The sequence below is a fragment of the Pyricularia pennisetigena genome, chromosome 6, assembly GCF_004337985.1.
Source record: "Pyricularia pennisetigena strain Br36 chromosome 6, whole genome shotgun sequence".
In the NCBI taxonomy this organism is placed as follows: domain Eukaryota; kingdom Fungi; phylum Ascomycota; class Sordariomycetes; order Magnaporthales; family Pyriculariaceae; genus Pyricularia; species Pyricularia pennisetigena.
In genome coordinates, this window is record NC_043744.1 from 1,731,728 (window position 1) to 1,754,641 (window position 22,914).

Genomic DNA, 22,914 nt, shown 5'->3' on the forward strand with positions numbered 1-22,914 from the left:
TTTTAAATTGCAGTAACAAAAGCCACACCAAAAATGAAATGAGATATGTTACAAAACATACTACGTAATAAAGTAGCTCCAATTTCATCAGCCAAGCTGCTGACGTCCCAGTTTGTTAATTATGGCGTACGGTAGGTAAGACTGCGTATTTTCCTACATCACAATATCAGTCTAGCAGTAGTCGACCTGAGTCCCCAGAAATTACTGTAGGGGACGAAATATGGCAATGTGTCAGAATGCAAAATTATATTGGCTTTGCTAAAGAAAATGTCCGATTAGCATTTGCAGCACGCGGATGGTGCTTTATGGCTTCGATTGGTTAGTGTAGCGTTGTTCTAACGTCTTTCGATTAGATGCGGTACGCACCCCCTGCAAAATTTTACGAAGTACGCCTCGCATCGACCGACGCACATGCCTCCCTCCACCTATGTGCACTCTGCTGTCGCGCCCATGGGTACTCCCTATACTATTCAGTGGGCAGTGGGCTCGCATGGTGCAATTTGTAATATCATTTGTTACTGTGGAGCATTCACATTCGGCCGGAAACCTGGACCGAACAACATTGCATTGCTGCAACCCCCTAAATCAACGACTGGACGCACATTTCATGCATGCGAAACGGGCGTTGCCTAACGGAAATTAAGACTTGGGTCTAGAACTACTGTAGTCCAGGATTGCGTGACTCAAGTAGTTACCATCGCCAAAATACTATCGATATTTGAACTGACAGTAAATCCACAGGTCGATAATGAAATATTTACTAGAAATGGCAGGCCATATCCAGTAAGTATATCGGCTGATATATACGGCTCCATCATTGGCATGCCGGCGACAGCGGCTGCCGGCCAGACGATCATTGTCATTGCCGCCGGTCCGGCACCGGGGAGGCAATCCTAGAAGGCCGAGTCCTAGACCGGAGCGATCGGATGATGTCAATTGAAATGGATCTGTCGCTGCTGCAGCACGTAATCCATTTGAATCTGGGGGAACACGACGAAAAAAAATATTTTCTGGGTCTAATCCATGACAGTGCGAGTTTTTTTTCTGTGTCATTTCGTGTTTCTTTCCACGTCAGTTCTTGTTTTCTCTGGCCTTTCACGTTTTATTCTTAGTTTTTTTCTCCTTTGGTTTTTCTTGGGGTTTTCGCATTGGGTGCCAACTAGCGCCGATAGACTGATTTGATCGCCAAGGCTACATCTTTTGCGCATACGAATAAATACTTGGACTGTGTAACCATGACGCAAAAAATTCTTCCGGTTCTTAACAGGGCTGAGGAGGTTGCTACAGTAAGTATGTCTCAATCAGTCCGACTAAATGGGATGGCCAAAAGACGCCGGACAAGAGATTGCATACAGATCGTGCCCGTCTGAGCTTCGGATTTGTAGATGGGTTCAGGGGTAGCAGCACACTAAGAAACAGCCCATCTATCAAAGACTGCTACTCCATCTATGCTTTCTCATATCAAACGCCGGTCGTAAACATCAAGAGTTGCTTCTACAAAAACCATTCACCTGGCTAACATGCATGACTTACAATCGATAGCTCATTGATGCTGTCAAGTCACTGATAGTACCATTCATCAAAGCCGCCGATGAAGCCGCCGTGTTGAAGGTCGATGGCGGAGCCGCCTTGGCTGCCGCGGGCTCTGCGCGAAACTCGCTGGTGGAGCCACTTGATCCCGACGACCTCGTATCACACCTTGCGTTCTCACTTCCGGAGAAGGAGGGACACGGAAGGGAAGGTCTGCTCGACATAATTCATCAGATCCTGAGGTACAGCGTCAACACTTGGGATCAGGGCTTCCTTGACAAGCTGTATGCCAGCACCAATGCCGTAAGCTGGAGGGCCCGCCTAAGAGCTTCCGCGACTATTGATTGCTATCAAACTGACTGGTGAGTATTTTGACAGGTGGGTGTGGTCTCCGAACTGCTCCTGTCAGTTCTCAACACCAATGTGAGTATCCCCCATCTCAAGTTGTTAGCTGGAGCAACTGTACGTACTCACCCTACTCTTCACTAGCTCCACGTATTCCAAGTCTCACCTGCGCTTACCATCATCGAAAAAACCACGGCGCGTACCTTTGCCGCGCTCTTTGGGCTCACCGGACCCAACGCTGGCGGCATCACAATCTCTGGCGGGAGCGCCTCAAACATGACCTCGATCATCATTGCACGGAACACACTCTTCCCGGACAGCAAGGTTCAAGGCAACTGTAAGCACCGCTTCGTGCTGTTCACGAGCGCACACGGCCACTATTCGGTCGAGAAGGCAGCCCAGGCGTGCGGTATGGGGTCGTCAAATGTCGCCGCCGTCGCCGTCGACAAGCAAGGGCGCATGATACCCTCGGCGTTGCGTGAGGAGATCATCAAGGCTAAGTCCGAGGGCAAAACCCCGCTGTACGTCAATGCCACCGCCGGAACCACAGTCCTGGGGTCCTTTGACCCTTTCGAGGAGATCTCGGCCACATGCAAGGAGTTCGGCCTGTGGATGCACGTCGACGGCAGCTGGGGCGGGTCCGTAGTCTTTTCAGCCCGGCAGAAGCTGGACAAACTCGCAGGCGTGCATCTCGCCGACTCCATCACCGTCAACCCGCACAAGATGCTCAACGTGCCCGTCACCTGCTCGTTCCTCCTTGGGCCCGACATGCGCGTGTTCCACCGGGCAAACACGCTCCCTGCGGGCTACCTCTTCCACAACGGCGGCTGCGGCGACGGCGAAGACCCGGACAAGCCGGCAGAGTTCTGGGACCTCGCCGACCTGACCTTGCAGTGCGGGCGCAGGGGCGACAGCCTCAAGCTGGCGCTGTCGTGGATATATCACGGCGCCGCGGGGCTAGAGCGCCAGGTGGACGGGGCGTTCGAGGTGGCGATGCACCTGGCCACACTGGTCGAGCGCCACCCGGACCTGGAGCTGCTTTCGGCCAACCCGCCGCCGTGCCTGCAGGTGTGCTTCTACTACACGCCGGGAGGGGTTTCCGCGGCCACGGTCGGCACGGCTGAGAACACGCGACGGACGAGGGCGATGGCGAAGCTGTTGATCAACAGAGGATTCATGGTTGACTACGCTCCCGGCGAGCACGGCAGTTTTTTTAGGGTCGTGGTCAACTGCCAGACGTTGAAGGGGACAGTAGAGGGGCTGGTCAGGAGCATTGAGGCCGTTGGCCAGCAGGTGGTGGTCTAAGCAACCAGGGACCACTTGGCCATGACCTTGTCGGAAAGATGGTTGGTATATATTGAATGAAGAGGGATGATCAACCGAACTGTTTCTTTTGCGATGCTAGCGTTGACTCGAAAGTTATAGATGGATCATGTTCCGGTTTCCCAGGCGGAAAAGGGAACAAACAAATGCAAAGAAAAGAAAAGCTCACCGCACATGAACTGAAGCTGCTCACTTGATAGGCTCAAATACCAAAACTAGAAATTTGATCAATATTTTGTGATACTCTACCAATTCATGACAATGTGGAATCCATACGTACACCAGAAGACACTCCGAATTTTGACATCTCGAAAGACAACAACGTGCTGCCCGGCGCCTGGCAACCCATTCGCAACCCCGAGTGGGGATTCCTTCTGTTTTTGCATTGGTGGAAGATTCGCTCGGCTATCAAATATTTCGACCGCTACAAGGTCTTTGACACAATACGAGGGTAAGTGCATCCTCATTGTCCCCATCCCAAGAAACAATACGAGATTTTCAAGCAACGCAGAATGCAAAGCATGCAGTACGTGCTTCTTAGACCAAAGGTGCCACACCTTGCCCTGTCCTCCGTCTTGGCACCAGAAAGCATTGCTTAAGAATCAAGTCCTGACCCCTACCATCTTTGCCTTGGGAGGTTTCATTTGCTAATGGGACTAAATAACACGACGTCCCGTCCTGCCTTGCCTGCCTTTTTGGGAAGAGGCGCCCACGACACTGTGTGTGATTCCTGCCTTCCCGCCCTTCATGTCGCTTTCCCCAAAGAACCCTTGTGGCGTTTTCTTGCCGATCTAATCTCTCGCTCGACCGGGTTTAGGGCCCACACTCCTTAAACATTGACCAGGGGGGACTACGACAACGAGAATGAATTGAAAGGGGGAAAAGAAAAAGAAAGAGAGCAGAAAAAAAAAAAAAAAAAACAAAGAGAATAAAATGGATGCCATCCCGCTCGTCGGTATGCATCAAGGCGGCAGACAATTTTGGTCGGATGGCGACTCGCGGTCAGTCACTCGTTTCTGACCCTAGTACACCACCAACTAGACAACCGTCACCATGGTTGTCTGGTCGCCTCTTCTGTCCCTCGTGAGCCTGACGCTCTCAGTGGTCCTGAGCACTGCTGCTGCCCAGGACCAGGCCAAGGGTGCCGGCGTGCCTGCTCCGACTCCTCTCGTCGAGGATATCCCCAATGCCTATATTGTGGAGTTCGCCGACGGCTACAACATCGATTCCCTCCTCGCCGATCTTCGGGGCATTGCGATCGACACGGTGAAGCGCAAGGATCTCAAGTACAAGCTTTTCAATGGTGCCTCTTTTGATATCAAAGGCAACACCAAAGAAGAGGTCGAGCGAGCTGTTGAGAGGATTTCTGGTCATTCCAAGGTCAAGAAGATCTGGCCTGTCCGCAAGGTCATGCTTCCAGATGACAGGTTCAGCTCGATAGGTTCCGGATCTGGGGGCTCTTTCGATGTGCTCCAAACCGGAGCCATCCTGAAGCGTCAGTCCAAGGCCAACAACAACACTTACAACCTGCACATGCAGACCCAGGTCGACAAGCTGCATGCCGAGGGCTTCACCGGCAAGGGAATCAAGATCGCCTTGATCGACAGCGGCATCGACTACAAGCATCCGCTCCTGGGCGGCTGCTTTGGCAAAGGCTGCAAGGTCTCGTTCGGTTATGACATTGTTGGCGACGACATGGCACAGCCCGGCAAATTTCCCGACGACGATCCTATGGACTGCGCCGGCCACGGCACTCATGTGGCTGGCATTGTGGGCGCCAACCCTAGCGAGCTTGGCTTTGTAGGTGTAGCCCCCGACGCCGAGCTGGGCGCGTTCAAAGCCCTCAACTGCATCGGCTACAGCACCAATGAGATGCTCATCTCGGCTTTCAACATGGCGTACGAGGCTGGGGCCGACATAATCAGCTCGTCCACCGGTATCGAGGGGGGCTGGGCCGACGATGCCTGGTCTTCTGCCGTGTCTCGCATTGTTGATGCCGGAGTCCCTGTTGTTGTTGCCGCCGGAAACTCGGGCGAGCAAGGTCTCTGGCGACCCAGCAGTCCTTCAGCCGGTCGCGGGGTCACTTCTGTTGCCTCAACCGACAACACCGAGTTTACTTTCCTGTTCCTAGCTGGCACATATAAGCTCGATGATGGAGAGCCGACTAAGTTCCCATGGATCGCTGGTGACCCAGCATTGGGCAACATCAGTCTGCCTCTGCGACTCCTGACGAACACGTCGGGGGCTCTATTGGACGCCTGCCAACCTCTTGCCGAAGCTGTTACGCTCTTCGCTGATGTCCTTTATCTCGTTGCTGAGACTGGTGCTTGCAGACAACAAGCCCAGATCGCCAATATGGCTGAAAAGGGTGCCAAGAACGTCCTCATTTACTCCCGCACCGATCGGTAAGTGCATCAAGTGACTCATGCCTTTCATTTTCTCCCAAAGCACTGGAGCTGACATGATGAAACATAGACCTGTCAAGGAATCTTACCTATCAGGTCCCAAAGCCAAATTCGGTGTGACGACCCAGACTCAGGGCAAAGCCTGGTTCAATGCACTACAGTCCGGATCAAACATCACCGTTACCACCTTAGAACCGGTCCACTCTCCCGGCCTGGCAGAGCATACTCCAAACACAGCCACAGGAGGCTATACCTCTTATTGGAGCTCTTGGGGCCCGGACTGGGAGCTATTTGCAACCCCCAACGTGGCTGCCCCAGGCGGCGAAATCGTCTCTACCTATCCCCTTGCCCTCGGGAGCTACGCAGTCGCATCTGGAACTTCAATGGCGTGCCCGTTTGCTGCCGGAGCTCTGGCTCTCATCGCACAAAAGAGGAAGGTCAAAGATTCAGGGGCGCTCCGGTCGTTGCTTGCCAGCACCTCGAAGCAGCTGGTGCACCACGACGGCCAGAAGGCAGACCCGCAGAACCGTCTTCACTCGGTCCTCCAGGGCGGCCCCGGTCTGCTCCAAGTTTTTGATGCATCAGAGGCCAAAGGTCTTCTCAGCACCGCTTTCATCTCCTTCAACGACACGGAACACTACAAGGATGTCACCTTCTCGCTCAAAAACACAGGCAAGAGAGAAGCGACCTACGAGCTTGGCCACCGCCCTGCCGCAACCGTCTACGCCCTTGATAGCCTTGACCCTGGTTACCCACAGCCCTTCCCTGTCGAACTTGCCCCTGCCGCGGCCGTGGCCGAGCTCTCCTTCTCCAGGAAAGTCGTCAGAGTCCCCGCCGGTCGTTCAGTCTCCATTACCGTCAAGGCCACACCGCCGACAGCAAACGTCGACCTGTCCCGTCAGCCCTTCTACAGCGGCTTCATCACCCTCAACGGCACCAATGGCGATGCCCTCGTGCTGCAGTACCAGGGCTTGGCTGGACCTGCACTGCGCAAGGCTCCTATCATCGCTGAGGGCCTAAACGATCTGGGCGTTCCCAGGTCGTACATCGCCACCACGACCAACCGCTTCCCGTTCCCGATCAACAACGACACAGTGTTCCGCATTCCGCGGCCCTCCATACCACCCGCGGAAAACAACGGCATTGGGTTCCCACAGGCACGCGTCTCACACTTACTAGGCACCCGGAGGATGGAGTTCCGCGTCTTGCCGCTTCAGCACGGCGGCGCCATTGAGACTGAGAACTGGCACGGCCTCAAGACCCTCCCGACGGAGATTTACGGCGCCCCCTACGAGCTTATGCCTCGCGGCTCGACGTGGCGGGCGTTTGTGGGCCTGATGGCCGACGGCGCCACGGTCCCCGAGGGCAAGTACAAGATCGCTGTGGCTGCTTTGAGACTTTTTGGTGACTGGAATAAAGAAGAGGATTGGCATGTTGTGGAGCTTGAGCCCAGCTTCACGATCCGGTATACTTGATCTCTGGCAGCCAACTTGCCTGATCATCAATACAAAGAATCTTTTTAGGTCTAAAGAGCAACCGGCACAACTCGTTCAAAGATGCCCCTTAGACGCGGCAATACAGACGCTGCAGTTCCTCGCGGTACTCCCCTTCCCGTCCCTGAAACGTTTTCCACATTTGATTACTCAACCGATTCTCCAAGTGCGAGTGCACTAGGGATAAGATGTTTGCAAAGAAATTAAAACGATGAAGAATGCGTGGCTCAGCAGTCGGTGATCGCAGATCGGCGATCGAAGGACACCAAAATCCCAGGCCAAGCAAGCAGATCGGGATGTAAAACCGGGTCGCCTTTCTCTCTCTGTCGCTTCACGGCCAACGTCCCCAGCGGGTAGAACCCCTTTTTGGGCGAAACACAGAACAATCCGGCCCGTGGCTGCCACGTCCCTGCACGCGCGTGCCATGAGCTGGCTTCTTTCGTGTCTGGTGAAAACCGCGATTCCACGATCGTTCTGCTGCGAGGTTATCCAGATCGCGCTTTGATGCATGAATTTCGCATAAACGCCCTAAAAATCATTTATCCCCCTTCCTTATCTGTCCCAAAAATACTTTAGCTCGGAACAAATAAGGATGAAAAAATAACCCCCCTAGTGAACGCGACGTCCGTCATGGCGTCCGTCGTCCCCAGTGATGTCATGGCGCCTCGCGCCGTCACAGCCTTACAGCCTTGGCAGGTGTTGGGTCCTTTTGGTTCTCTTGAGCTAGACGCCTGGCTAGAGGTGGGCGGTGCAGCTAGTTTCCCCGGACTGTGACTAGAGCACTAGGAGAAAATCAAAATCGGAGAAAGCTCATAGCTACTGTGCTATTGTACAGCAAATCCTCACTATGCCGATCAGGTTTAGCAGTAAACTACATCAATCCACCCATGGACGGTTATCCCATAGAAAGTCAGGCACCAAACACGTCAAACTCACCCTACTTACAGTGTAATACAACGTGGGAGGGATCGGACCGTTGCCCATCCCAAAGACGGGGTGGTATGTTCGGCAACAACCGAAGAAAACCTGTAAGCAAAATGTTTACACATGGTTGAGGGGGAGTGAGAAAATGTTGGCAAGAAAAAAAAGTGTATCAAGGAGTCTTACTACGGATGAGGCACAGGGTCAGTCACCCTAGCTGCAGACTACGGAAAGCAAATTGGTATGGTCGTTCATAAATTTGCCTCAAGCCTCAAAGCCTCTGGGTGAAAGCTCAACTTGGCAGAAACTTGGCGAACAAACAGCCCATAAAGTAGTCGAACCCGGCATACCGGTAAAGGCCATTTTAGCAATTTCCCCGTGTTGTTTTCCAAGAATGGTATTTATTTTGTTCTAGACTAGACTCTACTACTACCACTACAACCACCACCATAAAATGCGACAAGATCGTCTCACTAACCATTCAAAGTTGACGGGGATCTCAAATTAAAGTCAAGGGAAGCGGTGTGAGTGTGCAGAATATGATCGAGAGAAAACAAAAGGCATTCAATCCGATCTAGTTGAACCAACAATCTCGGTCGGTGTCTCGGTGTCGCGGTCCAAATGAATGCTGATCAATAGGGACGGGCTCTTGTGTCTCCCCGGACTGAAAGCAGACATAAAAGCGAGAGGGGCCAGGCAAGAAAAAAAGGAGACAAACGCTTCCCAACGGGCCCAGCAAAAATTTATATCCGCAAATCGAAGATTCCTAAGGGGATCGAGACTTACTGTGCGCTAGCGGGCCCCCAGTTCAGTTTTTTTTTTTTTTTTTTTTTTTTTCTTTCTGACAGCTCAGCTCAGTTGGGGCACAGGGCAGTCGGGGTGGTGGGTTTTTGGTTTTTTTGAAACCAACGCTACAGTGTTTTGGTGGTTAGTACGCATAGCGTCGTGTGGTTGGGTGGGAAATGGGATGGCCCTTTCTTTGTACCCTGTGGAAATTCAAAAGCAAGGGTGATGAAGGGGGGAGTGGAATAGGCAACATCAGATGGCATGCATGCATGTGGTTCTTTTTTCCCTGCTCCTTTGAATCAAATCGCGATGATGGCTCATATTTTTGCCGCCATTGTACCAAGTCAAGTCTAGCAAAACGAAACCGCTGCAAACGGGAGAAAAAAAAAGGAGACGAGCGAATAGCGAACTTGGGTGTAAATTGTGAACGGTGATGTCCGAATGAGAAACTTGTTTCCTCGATGCTCCTCTCTTGCTAGTGAGATCGAGATCAGTTTTCGATAAAAACACGCGTTCATTCGCCGGCACGTTTTATAAACTATTTCCCGAACGGTGGCGAGAGACGCACTGCCACAGGTGCCTGACGGGGGAATTGGGCTAATAAAACCCCGGAGCATGTGGCCATGGGGAGGATCCTTGATTGAGTATCAAAGGGGGCGAAGAAATTTACCATAGACGGCAAAAAAAAAAAAAAAAAAAAAAAATATACTAAAGCAGACGTGCTGATAATCTGCCGTGTGATTTGCGATCGTTGTTTTTTGAGTTCCGATGAAGAGAGATCTACAATACCGCGCGTTCGGTTGCATTCACTGTTACTCAATTGCCATGTTTGGTCGGGGGAATTGTTATCCCTCAGCTCATCTCGCTGCTTATTAACCCTGAATGTGAATCAGACTCCCAGCACGATAGAGGGGCGAATAAATATATGCTATCCCTCACCTATCAAATACCCAGCATCGACAAGGTAGTATTCCTTAATGTTTTGACGCAGTTGTCTTGGTGGTTGTCTGGAAGCGGGGGTCGCATCTAGATTCAATCGAGTCCACTGACATAAATTTTTGTGATTATCTTATTTTATTTTATTTGTTTTTCTTTTTTATTTACTTTGGTTCTTGTTCAGATGACAACCTGAGGAAACTGAGATACATTGTCCGTTCTTTGTGTCTATACCTTATTTCTTACTTAGGAGGCCGTCCTGATCCGACATCAAACATGACAAGGCGCCCAACTTTCAAAATAACCCGCTCAGAGAATGGGGCTAAGTACAGTAGACTTGGAGAAGCACTGCCTCTTCCCTTATCGCATTTGCTGTGATCGATCATCGATCTGAGTATCCCGCCGTGCTGGGACCGAAAATACTGCGCCGTCAAAACGCGGCCATGCACTCGTTTCGCGCCCATCAGCACTGTTGCTCATGCGGTCTGGTTTCACTGTGGGGGTTGAAACTTGCGGTTGGAAGGCTTAAGTTTGGCTTGGCTATATTCATTGCTATTCGCTCCCTTGGCTCCCCTTTTTTTTTCAAAATTACGTTTGTTTAGAGATGCGCCCAGCGGGGGTATGACGAAATTTTTAATTTATTTTATTTGCGGATAGGTCAGGGTATGGTGTTTTGTGATTTTCTCATCCTTACACCATAGTTGATAACATGGGATTATAGGGACTTTTCGACCCCGCTTTCGCCGTGCCATGCGTCTATCAGCATGCATGCCTTGCGCTGGATCCTTAGGGTGGGTAGTCCGTCTTCCTGGGCCTGGCTTGGTCTGTTGCCATTGGACGGACCCCGTAGTAGAAAAGATAATAACCACTATAGTGATCAAAGACCCGTCTCTTGCCTCCCTTGATCGATCGCGATTGCTATTATAGCGTTGAGAAGTCGAGCCGTTTCTGAGTGCTTTTTCCTCCTTCTCAACGAATTCTTTCTCCAGAAATAGCACCAAATAAAAGTGGCCCACTCCCCCACGGCATGACGTTGTAATGAAGCCGGGAGCAAATCCTAGCGCGAGGCCCTGTGGCTGGTGACCTCAGCCAGGGCTCTGATGATTGGCTGTCAAGATCACAGGCTTGCCTGTCAAGCCTGCTTGGCAATTCGGGATGCGGCTGGGTGGGGCTCCAATGGGTGCAACTCACCTTTGGCATGGTGGTTTTCAATCGATCTGCCCAGCAGCAAAGCTCTTCCCGGACAGTCTGCTCCGGGCCATACTGTGTTTCTGGCCTGTGAATGAGATCTCCCCTCGCCCAGCTGCCAAGCGCACCCATATCGCCGTTTAAACAGTCACAGATAATCACCACATTTAAACGTGCGGGACTTGACAAAATTTTACCACGAGGGAATTGTGGCGTTCGCGGCAACTGTGATGCCATTGTGACGTTTAATGTACCGCAATATTGCCCCAGATCGCATTGTTTACCCGACTGGGGCTCCATTAGGTTGATCGTTTGAGAGGTGCTTTTGCAGTCATTTGCCTGCCGACTCGAGGTTTGCTGCGCGCAGCTGAGTGCTTGGGTAAGTTACACCTAATACTACCTAGATATGCACAGTACTATACAGCAAGCGATGTCCACATATTTTTCAACCTACACGAGGGCTGAACCAAAAAAAAAAAAAAAAAAAAAAAAAAAAAAAACCAAGGCAACCTTGCCGACGACCGACCTGCGTTTGGTTGAGAGAGATGCCTTTGTACCATGTTTTACCCAAGCAATAAAGTGCTTTCTACCCGTACGCTCTTCCCTTGTGGCTTGTCGAGGCCCACGAGACCACCTTCTGTGGGTGCACAGCCTATGCAGCTTGTCAGCCTGTAGCAGGCATGGAGTACATGAGAAAGAAAAATGGTAGCAAGGCAGGTGGCTCCGCGGTGAAGCTAATGCATCGCTGATTGGAGATGCCCCTCAATTCAAGCCACACCGGTAAACGGGAAACCCATCACAACTGGGCGGGCAGGCAACCTGTTCGGATCCGATTTGCTTTCCACACCGGATGGCACCGAACTAGCCAAGAGAGCCAGTCTAGACCTGGCCGGGGAGACTTGCTTGTGGTGCTAAGAGCGAAGTAATCCCGCCGAAGCGAAGTTTCCATATGCCGCGCACCTCGTCTTATCCACAACCTTTTTGCCAACGTTTTTAAAGCTGCGAGCACCTTGCATGAGGTTTTTTTTGACAACTATCTAGGCATACAGCAGACCATGCCTATCCAGGGAATTTAACTCATTAGGGACAGAAGTTGTCTCACAGCCCAACTCTGTTCGCTTTTCAATGAAATTAAGACCGTTTACTTACCGATGTAACGCCGGGCTTTGCAACCAGCCACAGGTTGACTTGAACTGATTGTTTGTTACTATCGCTACTTAACCACCGACTGCCCGTACCTACGTACAAAGTAACCATCAAGATCAGAGCACCGTGAGACAATGTTAATCAACCCATTAGGCTTTTGCTGCACTCAGGGGGCAAAGGATAACCATCGCTCGACCCCAAAAACGGTGGAGGGGATTTTATGGTTGGTGCAAACCCTAAGTGAAGCAAAACTCACCCCACGCGGAGTAAGATTGGACCATGAAAAGTATCCAACGCGTGAGTCTGTTGTTTAAGCAAGGACCGTCGGCTCCAGGCCAACCAACTCTCTGTCTCCGACAGTCTCACGATTATTCTTCCCTTCCCCTCCTTTTGACCATCATGCACCCCGAAAAATAAACTCAGGCAGCATCAAAATAAGGGGGGCCATGTTAAAGAGCCGGTCCATACAAAGAATCAAGATTTGATTTGGGCCGGTTGCTTAATAGTGTCTTGCGGGCGCCAAATGGTGAAATTCTGTCAGGAGGAACAGGAATTGAAAAATCCCCCTAGGGGGCATGCGTAAGAATGATCGATACGATACGATACGATGAACCACACCGTCTCTGTGCCATTTCTGGGGGTTTTTTTTTTTGTCAAAGCGTCGTCAACGTGAGATCACCTAGACTAAAAACATTTTTCTTAGCAGTGACAGATAGCACAAACTTGGCTTTGGCACTTCAAAAGTGGGTCCAGCCGCATGTGAGGAAAGTTGAGCCTTATTCCCGTTGCTCCTTTGTCCCCACTTATCAACCATTCACAGTGAGGTACTACTAGAACCTACTGCGCTAAAAAAGGCGAGGTAGAACTTCCGAACAGGGAATGAGCCCCGCAGACGCGCCAGGCACAAACACAGAGGGGAAAGCTCCCAGCTCATAGTCCGAACCAGACAGGGATGTAGGTACATTGACCAGCACTTCCGTCATAACAGCTAAACAGCTCGATCGAGATGGATCGACAACACACGCCACGGGGGGGTTTACCTTTTGATTCCACCCACTTTGCCGAAGCATTCCTCTCGATTTTTTTTCTACCGTGGCCATTTTTGTTTCTCCGTTCGTAGGTGTTATTTTGCCTGCCAAGTGAGATCTGTTAGCTGCCTTGTTCTAATTAATAATCTTTTTCTACTTATTTGCTTTGGCTTGTCAAACTTGGAAATAAGTGCTGTGAGGAGTCCTCCGGTTTTCTCTGATCATCCCGTGTTCCGCCCCGGGGGGTGGACCAATCGGGCACCAAAAGCCAACACACACCTCTCTGTAACTTGACTGCCTGCACCTGCCCTTTGCTCGGGCACTTTGCTCCTGAGGGACAAGGGTCTGCCGAGCCATCCCAACTTGTTTATAATGATCCCGTTCCCCATCCCTTCAGCATGTCTGCTTTGTGCTTGGGTCAGTACTTGACATGACCTTTTCGTCATAAACAACCCTTACCGCTTCAACAAAAATCTCGATAATTATCTCCTGGATCCCTCGAATATCGACCCTCGTTGATCCCGTCCACTTGGTAGCTGTGTGTACCTGAACGGTTGCTCAACTACCATCTACGCTCTGAGAATTACCGGCTCCATATTCGACAGCTTATCCCGCCGACCGGCCTTGTGTTTACGGTTGAGACTTGCCGCGTACTACCAAAGTTACTCCTGGCCCTTTACCTCCTTGGAACGCCACACAATCGCGCATCAAATAGCTGCTTGGAAAGGGGAGGGTTACTAAGAACCTCTGGATACCTACCTTTGTTCCTAGAACAGTAGCCAGCTACTTTTAGGACGCGTTACCACTTTGTTCAACTTCAAACGCCGTTTTCTCCCACGCTTTGGTTGTCCATCCATATTCGTTGTTTGCACATTTGCCAATCCACCAGACGGCTGTGGCCACAGCTTGCAGGATATTGCTTTGCAGACCTTTTGACATTCGAACACAACATCAGCTGGGAGCAGAAGGCCCGGCTTTCTAGCATCGATTGGCGATCTTTGATCAACCTGCTGGGTCGCAATTGTCGTTACACATTTCTTTCGCACGTTCAAGATGCCTAGGAGATATCCCGAGACTTCGGGCTCCAAGAAGCCCATGAAGGCAAGTTTTGACTTTAAACAAAGCCTCGATTTCCGACCAAGCTCTCCCCGCAGCCATCATTGTATTGGGGCCTTGGCATCTTTGAGATTAAAGTCAGCTAACAGCTATTTTAGACCGAGCGATCCCATGAAGAGAACCAAGAGCGGGCGTATATCGCTGCCTCCAGACGATCAGACCGAAGCCTTGAAGCTCGCGTTGCTTCCGCACGCCTTGCTTCTGAGATACACAAGAAACGTACAGGAAAGGGGTTCAAGATTACAGAGGAGATCGTCTCAAAGGAGGAGATGTATGAGGAGGAGGAGGATGACCTTCCTATGAGCATCCGAGCAAGCTTGGGCTCCCTTCACACCAGCTCAGCACACTTCAATGCCAGGATGGATGCATACGTCGCGAAGCACATGGGCATGGCACAGATGGCAAGAGAACTGGAGATTGGCCAACAGTTCGAACAGCATTTCCCTGGCTTCAGCAGCATGCATTCTCGGGCGCGAATGATGCAACAGCAGCAGCAGATGCAACAGCAACAGGCTCAATACCACCAAGGTGTTCAGCCCCAGCAACAGATGATGCCTCAACATACTCGACACCTCTCATACGCCCAGCAGGATTTGCCGAGCCGTGACTTCTCCCAGTCACCCACTTCGGATGCTCACTCCCAGTTTCAGTCACCAGTGACGCGGACTACATCCCTGAGTGAGGCGTCTTGCAGTCCACAGGCGTCTTACGTGCGCCGTCACACTGTCACTGCTGATGGAATGGACAACTCTGCGGACATTGAAAGGATGAGGATGATGAGCTGTCAGCGCCACAACTCAAATGAGACTGTTTCCACACCCGCTTTGACAACAGCCTCTGGAGCAGAGTCTCCCCAAGCCCATCTGCAAACACCCGAAATGAACGTCGCGAACACTTACATGACTACGGATAGCCTTCGCCCCATGGTCCCAACAGCACCTATCGTCAATGGCAATTCGGTCTTCACTTCCCAGCTCCCTGCCAACGTAGAGCAGATGCTTTCAGGTCCTTGGGTAGATTATAGCATGACGTATCACCAGTCTTCAGTCGACGAATCACAGTCACCTTTGACAGCAAGCCATGGAGATCTGGATATGGACCAGCTTCCGGAGTGGCTCCGGACTGATCCGGACCAGAAGACACATCACAGCTACCTTGACACCACGAGTGCGGAGGTTCATGGCTGTAGCGACGCCTTTTCAAGCCCGATTGGCGTTAACCATATGTTTCCAGGTGATGGAACGTTTGGTGTCACCGATGGGATCGGCGAGGATGTGAACTACAACCTTGAAGAAATGGACATGGACCAGTACTTCAATTTCGAGTCGTTCAATACGATATCAGCACAGTCTCAGTCTTGAGAGGCGGAGCACCGTCTAGCCCAATATCGGTAGTCCAGGCCACTCGACCCCACGATATCAACAAAATCACCCGATTACTATTCGGGATTTTTCTTTTTCTTTTGAGAGCCCCGAGGCTTCGGGCTGAAGTCAGCACAATGTACATCTACGACATCAAAAGTCTCGTTTCTTCTGCTTTTTCTAGATTCAAGGCTCAAGAAGGTGGTTTCAACCGAACAACCGCCCGAAACCATACGCAATTTTCGAGTCCGACAGTTATGAGAGTTTGGAAGCTTAATATGCCATGTTCTAGTCTGTCAATATGAATCCAATCAAGCCCGGGCGGTTTCGGCCTGAAGCCGGCTGAATGTGGTCGTCCAGTTTCGGACCATTCACAGTAACAGCGGTCATTTCGTCAGCTAGCAGGGCTGACAGTTGGGCACCCGTCCCAATTTCTTTTTTAATCACGGAGGAAATGTGGAAGGAAAATGCAAGGGATATACACAGGCATGCACGGCATCGAGTATTTTGACTCGAGATTATGAGAGTTACGCAAGGAGTTTTGGGCGCACGCATATACGATAATTTGCATTTTCAAGGGATCAGGAAGACTATCCTGAAAATGATGCACGGGAAGGGCTATTTTTTCCTGATCATCCTTTTGTTTGACTTGGTTTTTCTTAAGCAGGTCATGGACCATGTTTGTCGTGTTTTCTGCTTTTGTACTATTAAGGCCTTTGAGCCTTCGAGGGACTTAAACCAGATACCCCCCTCCACTAAGGAGAAAAAACAGTTGACCGCCCCAAGGGCTAATAAAAAATCAAGGTTAACTTAAAAAGATATCCAGCGTTCATTTGATTAACAGTCGTTTCTCTGCATAATCTGGCCATGTGATTTGCGCTATCAAGTTGATCGTGCTCATACTCACCTGAGGTATGGCACACATGAGACGAAGAATAGTTTCCAGATAGAGATGACATTTGGAGTACGGAGGTAAAAACAAATACAGTATTAGTATTCACTGGGGGGTCGAAAATGTACTAGTCATGGTAAGCACTCATGGCCTTCAGGGTCAGAGATCACCTTCTTTGTCCTTCAGAGGCTGGCTGACATCCAGACCAACTGTTACTATAAGCCACATCTAAACTGAAATCGAGCGACTCCCTTCCCATATTAGGTGCACGCATTACAGGAGCGATGTATCATATTTTATAAGCATTGAATGTTTGATCAGCCTGCCGGGTTATTCAATGAAGGGATTACAAGGAAACACAGTCAAGGAACAGTTGAGTAGAAAAAAAAAGAGAAAAAAAAAGAAAAGCAAACCATTGATGAAACTTGGAACCTCCGAAGAGTATTGTGCCGTATCCGCCTTATAATACATTCCAACAAGGAACATCTCCAGCTCGGAAAGGAGTTGGGTACAAGCATGACGTGTACTGGGTCGATCGAAACTCGTGTCCCTGCCTTTCGGAGAGGCCGACCGTTTTTGTCCAGCGCGGATGTATGCATAAAGCTGTCGACAGAATAAAGACCAGAAACATTGCTTCCAGGACCTGCTCTTTTTGACAAAGATGTCGGCTCGGTTGAACAAATAAACATTCGGCAACAAGATGTGACATTTGGCCAAGGCTCACTATAACAAAACCCCTGGCAAACCATCGACCTGTCATATCCAGGCCTGGCATGATTTGACAAATTGTCTTTCAGGCTTGCCCCCCTTCTTTTTTGGGCGGGACAAAGTCATTCGCGTAAGCAGGCAAAGAGGATATGCAAACCTCGTTTCCTGGATGTGACTACTGCAGCATATATCATTCCTTCACAAACAAAGTGAGCGAGGCAGGCTGCAAGAGGAAAGCATCGGGCGGAAGTCACCTACCATTCATGTATGGATTTTGACAAAGGGATGGCGCCAGAATATGCTATAGACTTGCTGTCGTTTTATAATAATGATGCCACCCCCCACCCCCAAACAACACGGTTGAAAAAACCGAGTTGTCACCAATCTCATCTTGGCAGACGGGCACACTGCAAAAGAGGCGGTCCTATTTTTGTGCCCTTCTAATCACGGCGATTCCGAGATTTGTTTTCCAGAACAATGACAGGCGGGCAGCGACCAGCGCAAGCTGACGATGATAATGTCGCTCTTGCTGGAAAGTTCCCTGCCCATCCACACGGTGGATAGCGGCAGGCCGTTATTGAGGTTGTATAAAACTTCAGACCGTTCCCAGTCCGGTTTTACATCTCAGTAACAACAGAGGCTACTTACCACGCGTGATATCCTCTTCATCTCCTCCAACGGCCCTTTCTAGACCCTCCCTATTCACTTTGCAGCGCTTGCCTACCCTCTCCCCCCAAGACACATCTCACAGCGTCCTTGTCCTGCCCCAACACCAAACCCCTCTTCGCCCGAATAGCATCATACAAAATAGACAGCCAATAGCCATGCCTCGAAGCGGCTACGACATGGGCAACCACTCGAGCGAGAGCGGCAAGCGCAGCGCCGGGCCTGCGCCGTCGTCGAGCTCCCAGAAGCACAAGCAGTCGAGCGGTGGGAAAAACGGTGGCAAGAGCGACGGCTCCAGGTCCAAGGGCCATGGTGTAAGTGTTGAAGTTTTCTTCATCAGCGCCGGGACATTCCATGGAATGAGGAGAGATCAGAAAGAAAAAGGGGTTTGCTGAGACGGAAATTATATACCAGAGCTCAGATTCGAGACAGCCCAGCCATGGCTACTACGCATAAACAACACCCTCATGGGAAGACTATGCAAGAGCAGAAATGGTACGTCCTCGTCTGGTGCGCCCGCTCTTAGACTAGCATCAAATGCATGATATAGATGACTTACCATTTGACTAGCAACAGATCACTTTGGCCGGCGGTGGACCAAGACGGCCTTACTGCTACTTCCTCTTGATGGACAATGTTTGATTCATGGGGCATAAATATATTGGTGCTCGAACAGAGAGGGGGCATTTAGATCTGATTTATAGACAGGCGTTAATGGTATAGCGACACCCTGAAAACCGTTTCCATAAATCCACCATAATGAGGTGGCAGTATCATCAGAATTCGTCAGACGCCTCCTCAAAACCTGGAACGAGTACCTAGTTAAGTTTATCCGTCGACTCTGGGGTATCTACAGAAGCCAATAACCTGTCATGGCTCTAGGCTAAAATTTACTCATCCACCTTCTGTTTTTTCCTCTTCTTGTCCTTTTCCTTGTCGTCTTTATCTGTAAAATGACGACCCTTCTGGCCTCTTCCCTCCTTTTTGTCCCCTGTCTGACCTGGGCGCTCTTCCTTGACTCTCGGCTGCGGCGTCTTTGCCCACCTCGCCTCCTCGGGTTCGACCTCCTTCGCCCACCGTGTCCACTCGGCCCGTTTGCGCACCCACAGCTCGCCCTTCCACGCCGCCCAGACCTTCCTGCCCTGGGGGGTGCTGCGTAGGCTCGCATCGTCGACGGTCAGCATCTCGACGATGCTCTGCTTGATGAAGAACGGGAGCGCGAATCCCTCTGCCTTGGAGGGAATAAGCGCGATGGCGTTGATCACGAAAGATCCAGTGAATGAATGTGCGAGCTCCATGGCATGCGGCTTGAGTGCTGTCACCAGCATCTTGTGGTAGATGGGGTTCGAGGACGGAGCGGACAGAGCTGCTGTCAAGAATTTGGCTGTAGCGGTTGATGATGTCGCCAGGTGTAGAAGCTTTTCTTGATCAAGAAATAGGAGGGAGCCCTGTACGGCCTGTGCCGGTTTCCCACCGACTTGTATCATGGTTGTTGCCAACTTTGTGCCGTTGCGAACGAGGTCATCCTTCTTCTTTGGCGGATCTGCAAGAGGTTCCATCTCTTGGGAAACGGCCGGTTTATCCTTCCTGTCCTTCCTCTCCTTTTTATCCTTCTTGTCCTTATCTTTCTTGTCCTTCTTATCTTTCTTGTCGCTTTGATCTTTTTCCACCTTTTTGACCTTATCTTTCTTCTCTTCCTTGCTGGCCTCATCGTCGTCGAGGTAACACAGCGTGCGGACGAGTGAGCCACCCAAGCCGCTGCAAGCCTCTGTTACAGCCTTGAGAAGAGCGTCTGTTGATGCAGAGGCTTCACGGGCATGACAGCGCTCAAACAACAGCGTCAAGATGTTGAAACGGCCTTTCGATACTAGCATTTCCACCTTCGGTATTGTCTTTTGTACGGCTTCCGCCAGGTCCTCTCGACTTAGCCTCACCAATGCCTTCATTGCCACATATGTCGCCGTCTCGTTGCGGAGGAGTGTCTCGAACCGGGGGCCAATGATGTGACTCCATAGGCCTTTGAATATCTTGCCTGGGCAATGGCTTACGAGCGTTTCGAGCAGGCGTGATCCTATTGAGTCGTAAATCGCGCCACTGACAAATCTTGCCGCCTCCGAGGTCTCATCGCCCAAGGTGGACGGTGCACCAGGAAGTAGGCGCTCAAGCAAGGTTTGTGGCCCACCCGCATCCTCCTTGGGCTTTTCTTCAGCCGCCTCCAGCTTTGCCTCCTCCGCTTGCTGAGCTTTTGACTTGCGTTTACTGTTGGCTTTTGTGTTGAGCGCAATGTCAAGCTCGAGAAGCAGCTGCAGGATTGGGTTGCCAGTAGGGTGCTTGACCATGACGGCGAGCATGGTCGGGTCCAGCGCGACCAAAACATCGGATATGATCTTGCGGACTGCCATATCAAAGCATGCAGGGACGGCTCTGGGTTGATCACCAATCTCTTCCGTTGCTGTCAAGCCGTCTGGTAAAGCAATCTGTTCCTTTCTCTTGCTCTGAAGTAGGCTTTTGGTTGCCACCTGACTTAGCGGCCTACCGGAAAGAACAGTGAGTAGCACTCGAAGGGTATGGGAGCCGAAAGTGTCAGTCATCAACACGGCCAGATTCTCTTCAAGCTCGTCCAAAACCAGCAAGAACAGCTCCTCCATGGTCAGCAAAGGCTGCTTCTCTGCATCACCCCCTGCGCTCTCCCCTTGTGCATCCTTGTCATCGCCCTCGACCTCTCCAGTCAGCTCCCGAGTGATAACAGGAGCAGATTGCAAGAACAGCTGCTCACAGCAGTGACTGCCGAACCTATGAGTGACAAGGGTAGGGAAATGGTTCGCAAAGGCGTCGAACAGGCCTTTCTTCTGTCTCGTGTTCGACAGCAGAATCAGCCGCTCCATTAACCTTGAGCACGACTGACTACAGGCGAGCTTGAGCTCTTTGCCCTTGGCAACTTCGAATATCGTCGCGAGAAGTTCGTCGCGGTCCACATTCGGATCGTCGTCCTCGAGCGCATTGTCTAGTCGTTTGAACTCTTCCTGCTCGTCCTCGGTGAGCATTCCAAAATACTCGCGCGTCTCTGGCGGGCCCGCGGCGCCGGTGTCCTCATCGAGCGGTATGAAATCGTCATGGATAATGTTCAAGTCGACGTTTTGCTGCTCGTTCTTGTGCTTGGCTTCCTCGGCCGCCTCATTCTCGCGCTCGGCCGCCAATCTCCTCCTCTTGCGCCCATGGTGACCTCGGTGCTGTTCGCTCTTTCGTTTGCCCATTGCTTCGACCGGGATGAGCCGTAGCTCTTTTCAAGAAGCTGGCAGATTATAGGATTTGTTTGGCACCGAGGAAAGCAGATCAGGGAGGTATTCGCGGCAATGGGCAGGACTCTGGTGGATAGCAGAGAGAGCTTGAGACTTTTGTCAGTGTTATCTTATCAGCAACTTTTTTTTTTGTCGAACTGCAGCTGGAGAGACAAGCTGGGAGGAAGCGGGGCATTTTGGTCTTGCATCATTGGATTAGTCAGCAATACATCAAAACGGAATCCACTTCTTTTTGCTGCTGCATATTAATCTTCTCCACTACTCTGCTATAATCCTAGCCACCGACGGCGGCACTGCTCATATGCTCAAGATGTCCATAGCTAGGCACGAGGTCTGCACTTTGAAACTCCCTTCATCATTTATTTGCCTCATAATAACTGCGAATGGCAACAAAATTTATCAAACTCATATACACGAGGTGAAGTATGTATTGTCGAGTTCAAATGGCAATGGTAGGTAATGCACCCTGGACTAGGCTCTCAGTGACCGAAAGATTCTATGTCAAGGTTCAAGACAAATAGGTACCGCTTTCTTAATACCTATCAAGAGTGAAGGTTGTCATTTCATGACAGGAACAAATCCATCCATCAATCAGCCGATCAGCCTTATCTTCGTCTTCCTTTGTAAAACTTGAATATGTAAAGAGCCCAATATGGATACTCACCCAGTCTCAACCAGGTATCTGCGATCCTCCCAAGGCATCATCCACCGGAGTCCTATCCAGTGGCTCATAAAGAATATAATTCGCGGCTGGCTTATCGTTGGGACTAGGTGGATTCCGGAGTAGACGCGCTGCTGCTGGGATCAAGGCCTGGCACAACAACAAGCTCGATCCAGAGCTCCATTGCCTCTATAACCTCTGCTGATTTGATATCGACAATTCTTTCTTTGAGCTCGCATAGGTTTCCGTCTAGCATCTCTAAGCTGGAACCATGCGCCTTCTTCGCACCGCCAATGATTCCCTGCAGGGCGTCTTTTTGTTGGACCTGAACCCGCAGCAGCAGCTCCTGGAGTCCTATCCTCGACTGACTGAAGTTTCTCCTCGCCGACGTCCACTCATCCGAAGCCGCTTCTCCCTGCTCTCGAAGCCTCGCCAGGCCCTCCTGGTTGGGCCGCTCCAGGAACTCGGCACTGGGGCACACCCCGTGCCTCATAGCGATGGCGTCCGCCCTGATCCGGAGCTGAGCATCGACCTGCATGCCATCCAAGGAAGCGCAGATGGACCGCTGGTTGGAAATCGAGTCCGCGCACGTCTTTACCATCTCGTTCAGTCTCTCGATGTACCCTCGCGCAGAGTTCACCGCCAGTCTGCGCCCCATGAATCGCGACTTCCACTCCCCGTCCCGGACGTCGGGCGCACGTATGGCCGCCGCCTGGGCGCGCAGGTGTTGGATCGCAGCGGCCGTTTCACTCGATTTTCTGTGCTCAAGGATGCCCAAGTCGCACTCCAAAGCAACCAGCTCAGCCTGCAGGGCGTCGACGGCGGCGCCGTAGCGCTCGACGTCGAGGTTGTGGTCCGTGGTGGCCGCTCGCTGGCGTGCGAGGTGCGCGGCGCTCGAGCCGGGGGTGGACGCCGGGGCGAGGAACAGCGCATCGTACCGGGCGCAAACGGTCTTGAATGCTGCGTTCCTGTCGACACAACGGTCTTGGAACGTCTGGATCGCCTCGAGGAAGTTGCGGATCTCGGCCTGGACTTGCTCGCTTGTGGCGAGACGGCGGTTGTAGGTCGCAAGCCAGGAAGTCTGCTTCATGGGGGGAAATGAGTAGGACG

The 22,914-nt window shown here is 51.3% G+C and overlaps 6 protein-coding genes across 6 annotated transcripts; 4 read left to right on the forward strand and 2 right to left on the reverse strand.

Moving 5' to 3' along the window:
• Positions 1-1,235: 1,235 nt before the first annotated feature.
• On the forward strand, positions 1,236-3,180 carry PpBr36_04329 (uncharacterized protein; the record flags this gene model as incomplete). The annotated part of the gene is made up of 4 exons (XM_029891491.1): positions 1,236-1,286; positions 1,543-1,833; positions 1,909-1,953; positions 2,020-3,180. The coding sequence occupies 4 exons, from the start codon at positions 1,236-1,238 to the stop codon at positions 3,178-3,180; spliced, it is 1,548 nt and encodes a 515-aa protein (XP_029749692.1).
• Positions 3,181-4,251: 1,071 nt separating this feature from the next.
• On the forward strand, positions 4,252-7,078 carry PpBr36_04330 (uncharacterized protein; the record flags this gene model as incomplete). The annotated part of the gene is made up of 2 exons (XM_029891492.1): positions 4,252-5,603; positions 5,674-7,078. The coding sequence occupies 2 exons, from the start codon at positions 4,252-4,254 to the stop codon at positions 7,076-7,078; spliced, it is 2,757 nt and encodes a 918-aa protein (XP_029750142.1).
• A 7,076-nt stretch (positions 7,079-14,154) lies between these two features.
• On the forward strand, positions 14,155-15,578 carry PpBr36_04331 (uncharacterized protein; the record flags this gene model as incomplete). The annotated part of the gene is made up of 2 exons (XM_029891493.1): positions 14,155-14,206; positions 14,335-15,578. 2 exons carry the CDS (start codon positions 14,155-14,157, stop codon positions 15,576-15,578), a joined length of 1,296 nt encoding a protein of 431 aa, XP_029750143.1.
• Positions 15,579-18,002: 2,424 nt separating this feature from the next.
• On the forward strand, positions 18,003-18,486 carry PpBr36_04332 (uncharacterized protein; the record flags this gene model as incomplete). Its single annotated transcript, XM_029891494.1, has 2 exons — positions 18,003-18,158; positions 18,421-18,486. 2 exons carry the CDS (start codon positions 18,003-18,005, stop codon positions 18,484-18,486), a joined length of 222 nt encoding a protein of 73 aa, XP_029750144.1.
• A 248-nt stretch (positions 18,487-18,734) lies between these two features.
• Positions 18,735-21,098, reverse strand: PpBr36_04333 (uncharacterized protein; the record flags this gene model as incomplete). The annotated part of the gene is made up of 1 exon (XM_029891495.1): positions 18,735-21,098. One exon carries the CDS (start codon positions 21,096-21,098, stop codon positions 18,735-18,737), a length of 2,364 nt encoding a protein of 787 aa, XP_029750147.1.
• An 812-nt stretch (positions 21,099-21,910) lies between these two features.
• PpBr36_04334 (uncharacterized protein) lies at positions 21,911-22,894 on the reverse strand (the record flags this gene model as incomplete). Its single annotated transcript, XM_029891496.1, has 1 exon — positions 21,911-22,894. The coding sequence occupies one exon, from the start codon at positions 22,892-22,894 to the stop codon at positions 21,911-21,913; it is 984 nt and encodes a 327-aa protein (XP_029749293.1).
• Positions 22,895-22,914: the final 20 nt, after the last annotated feature.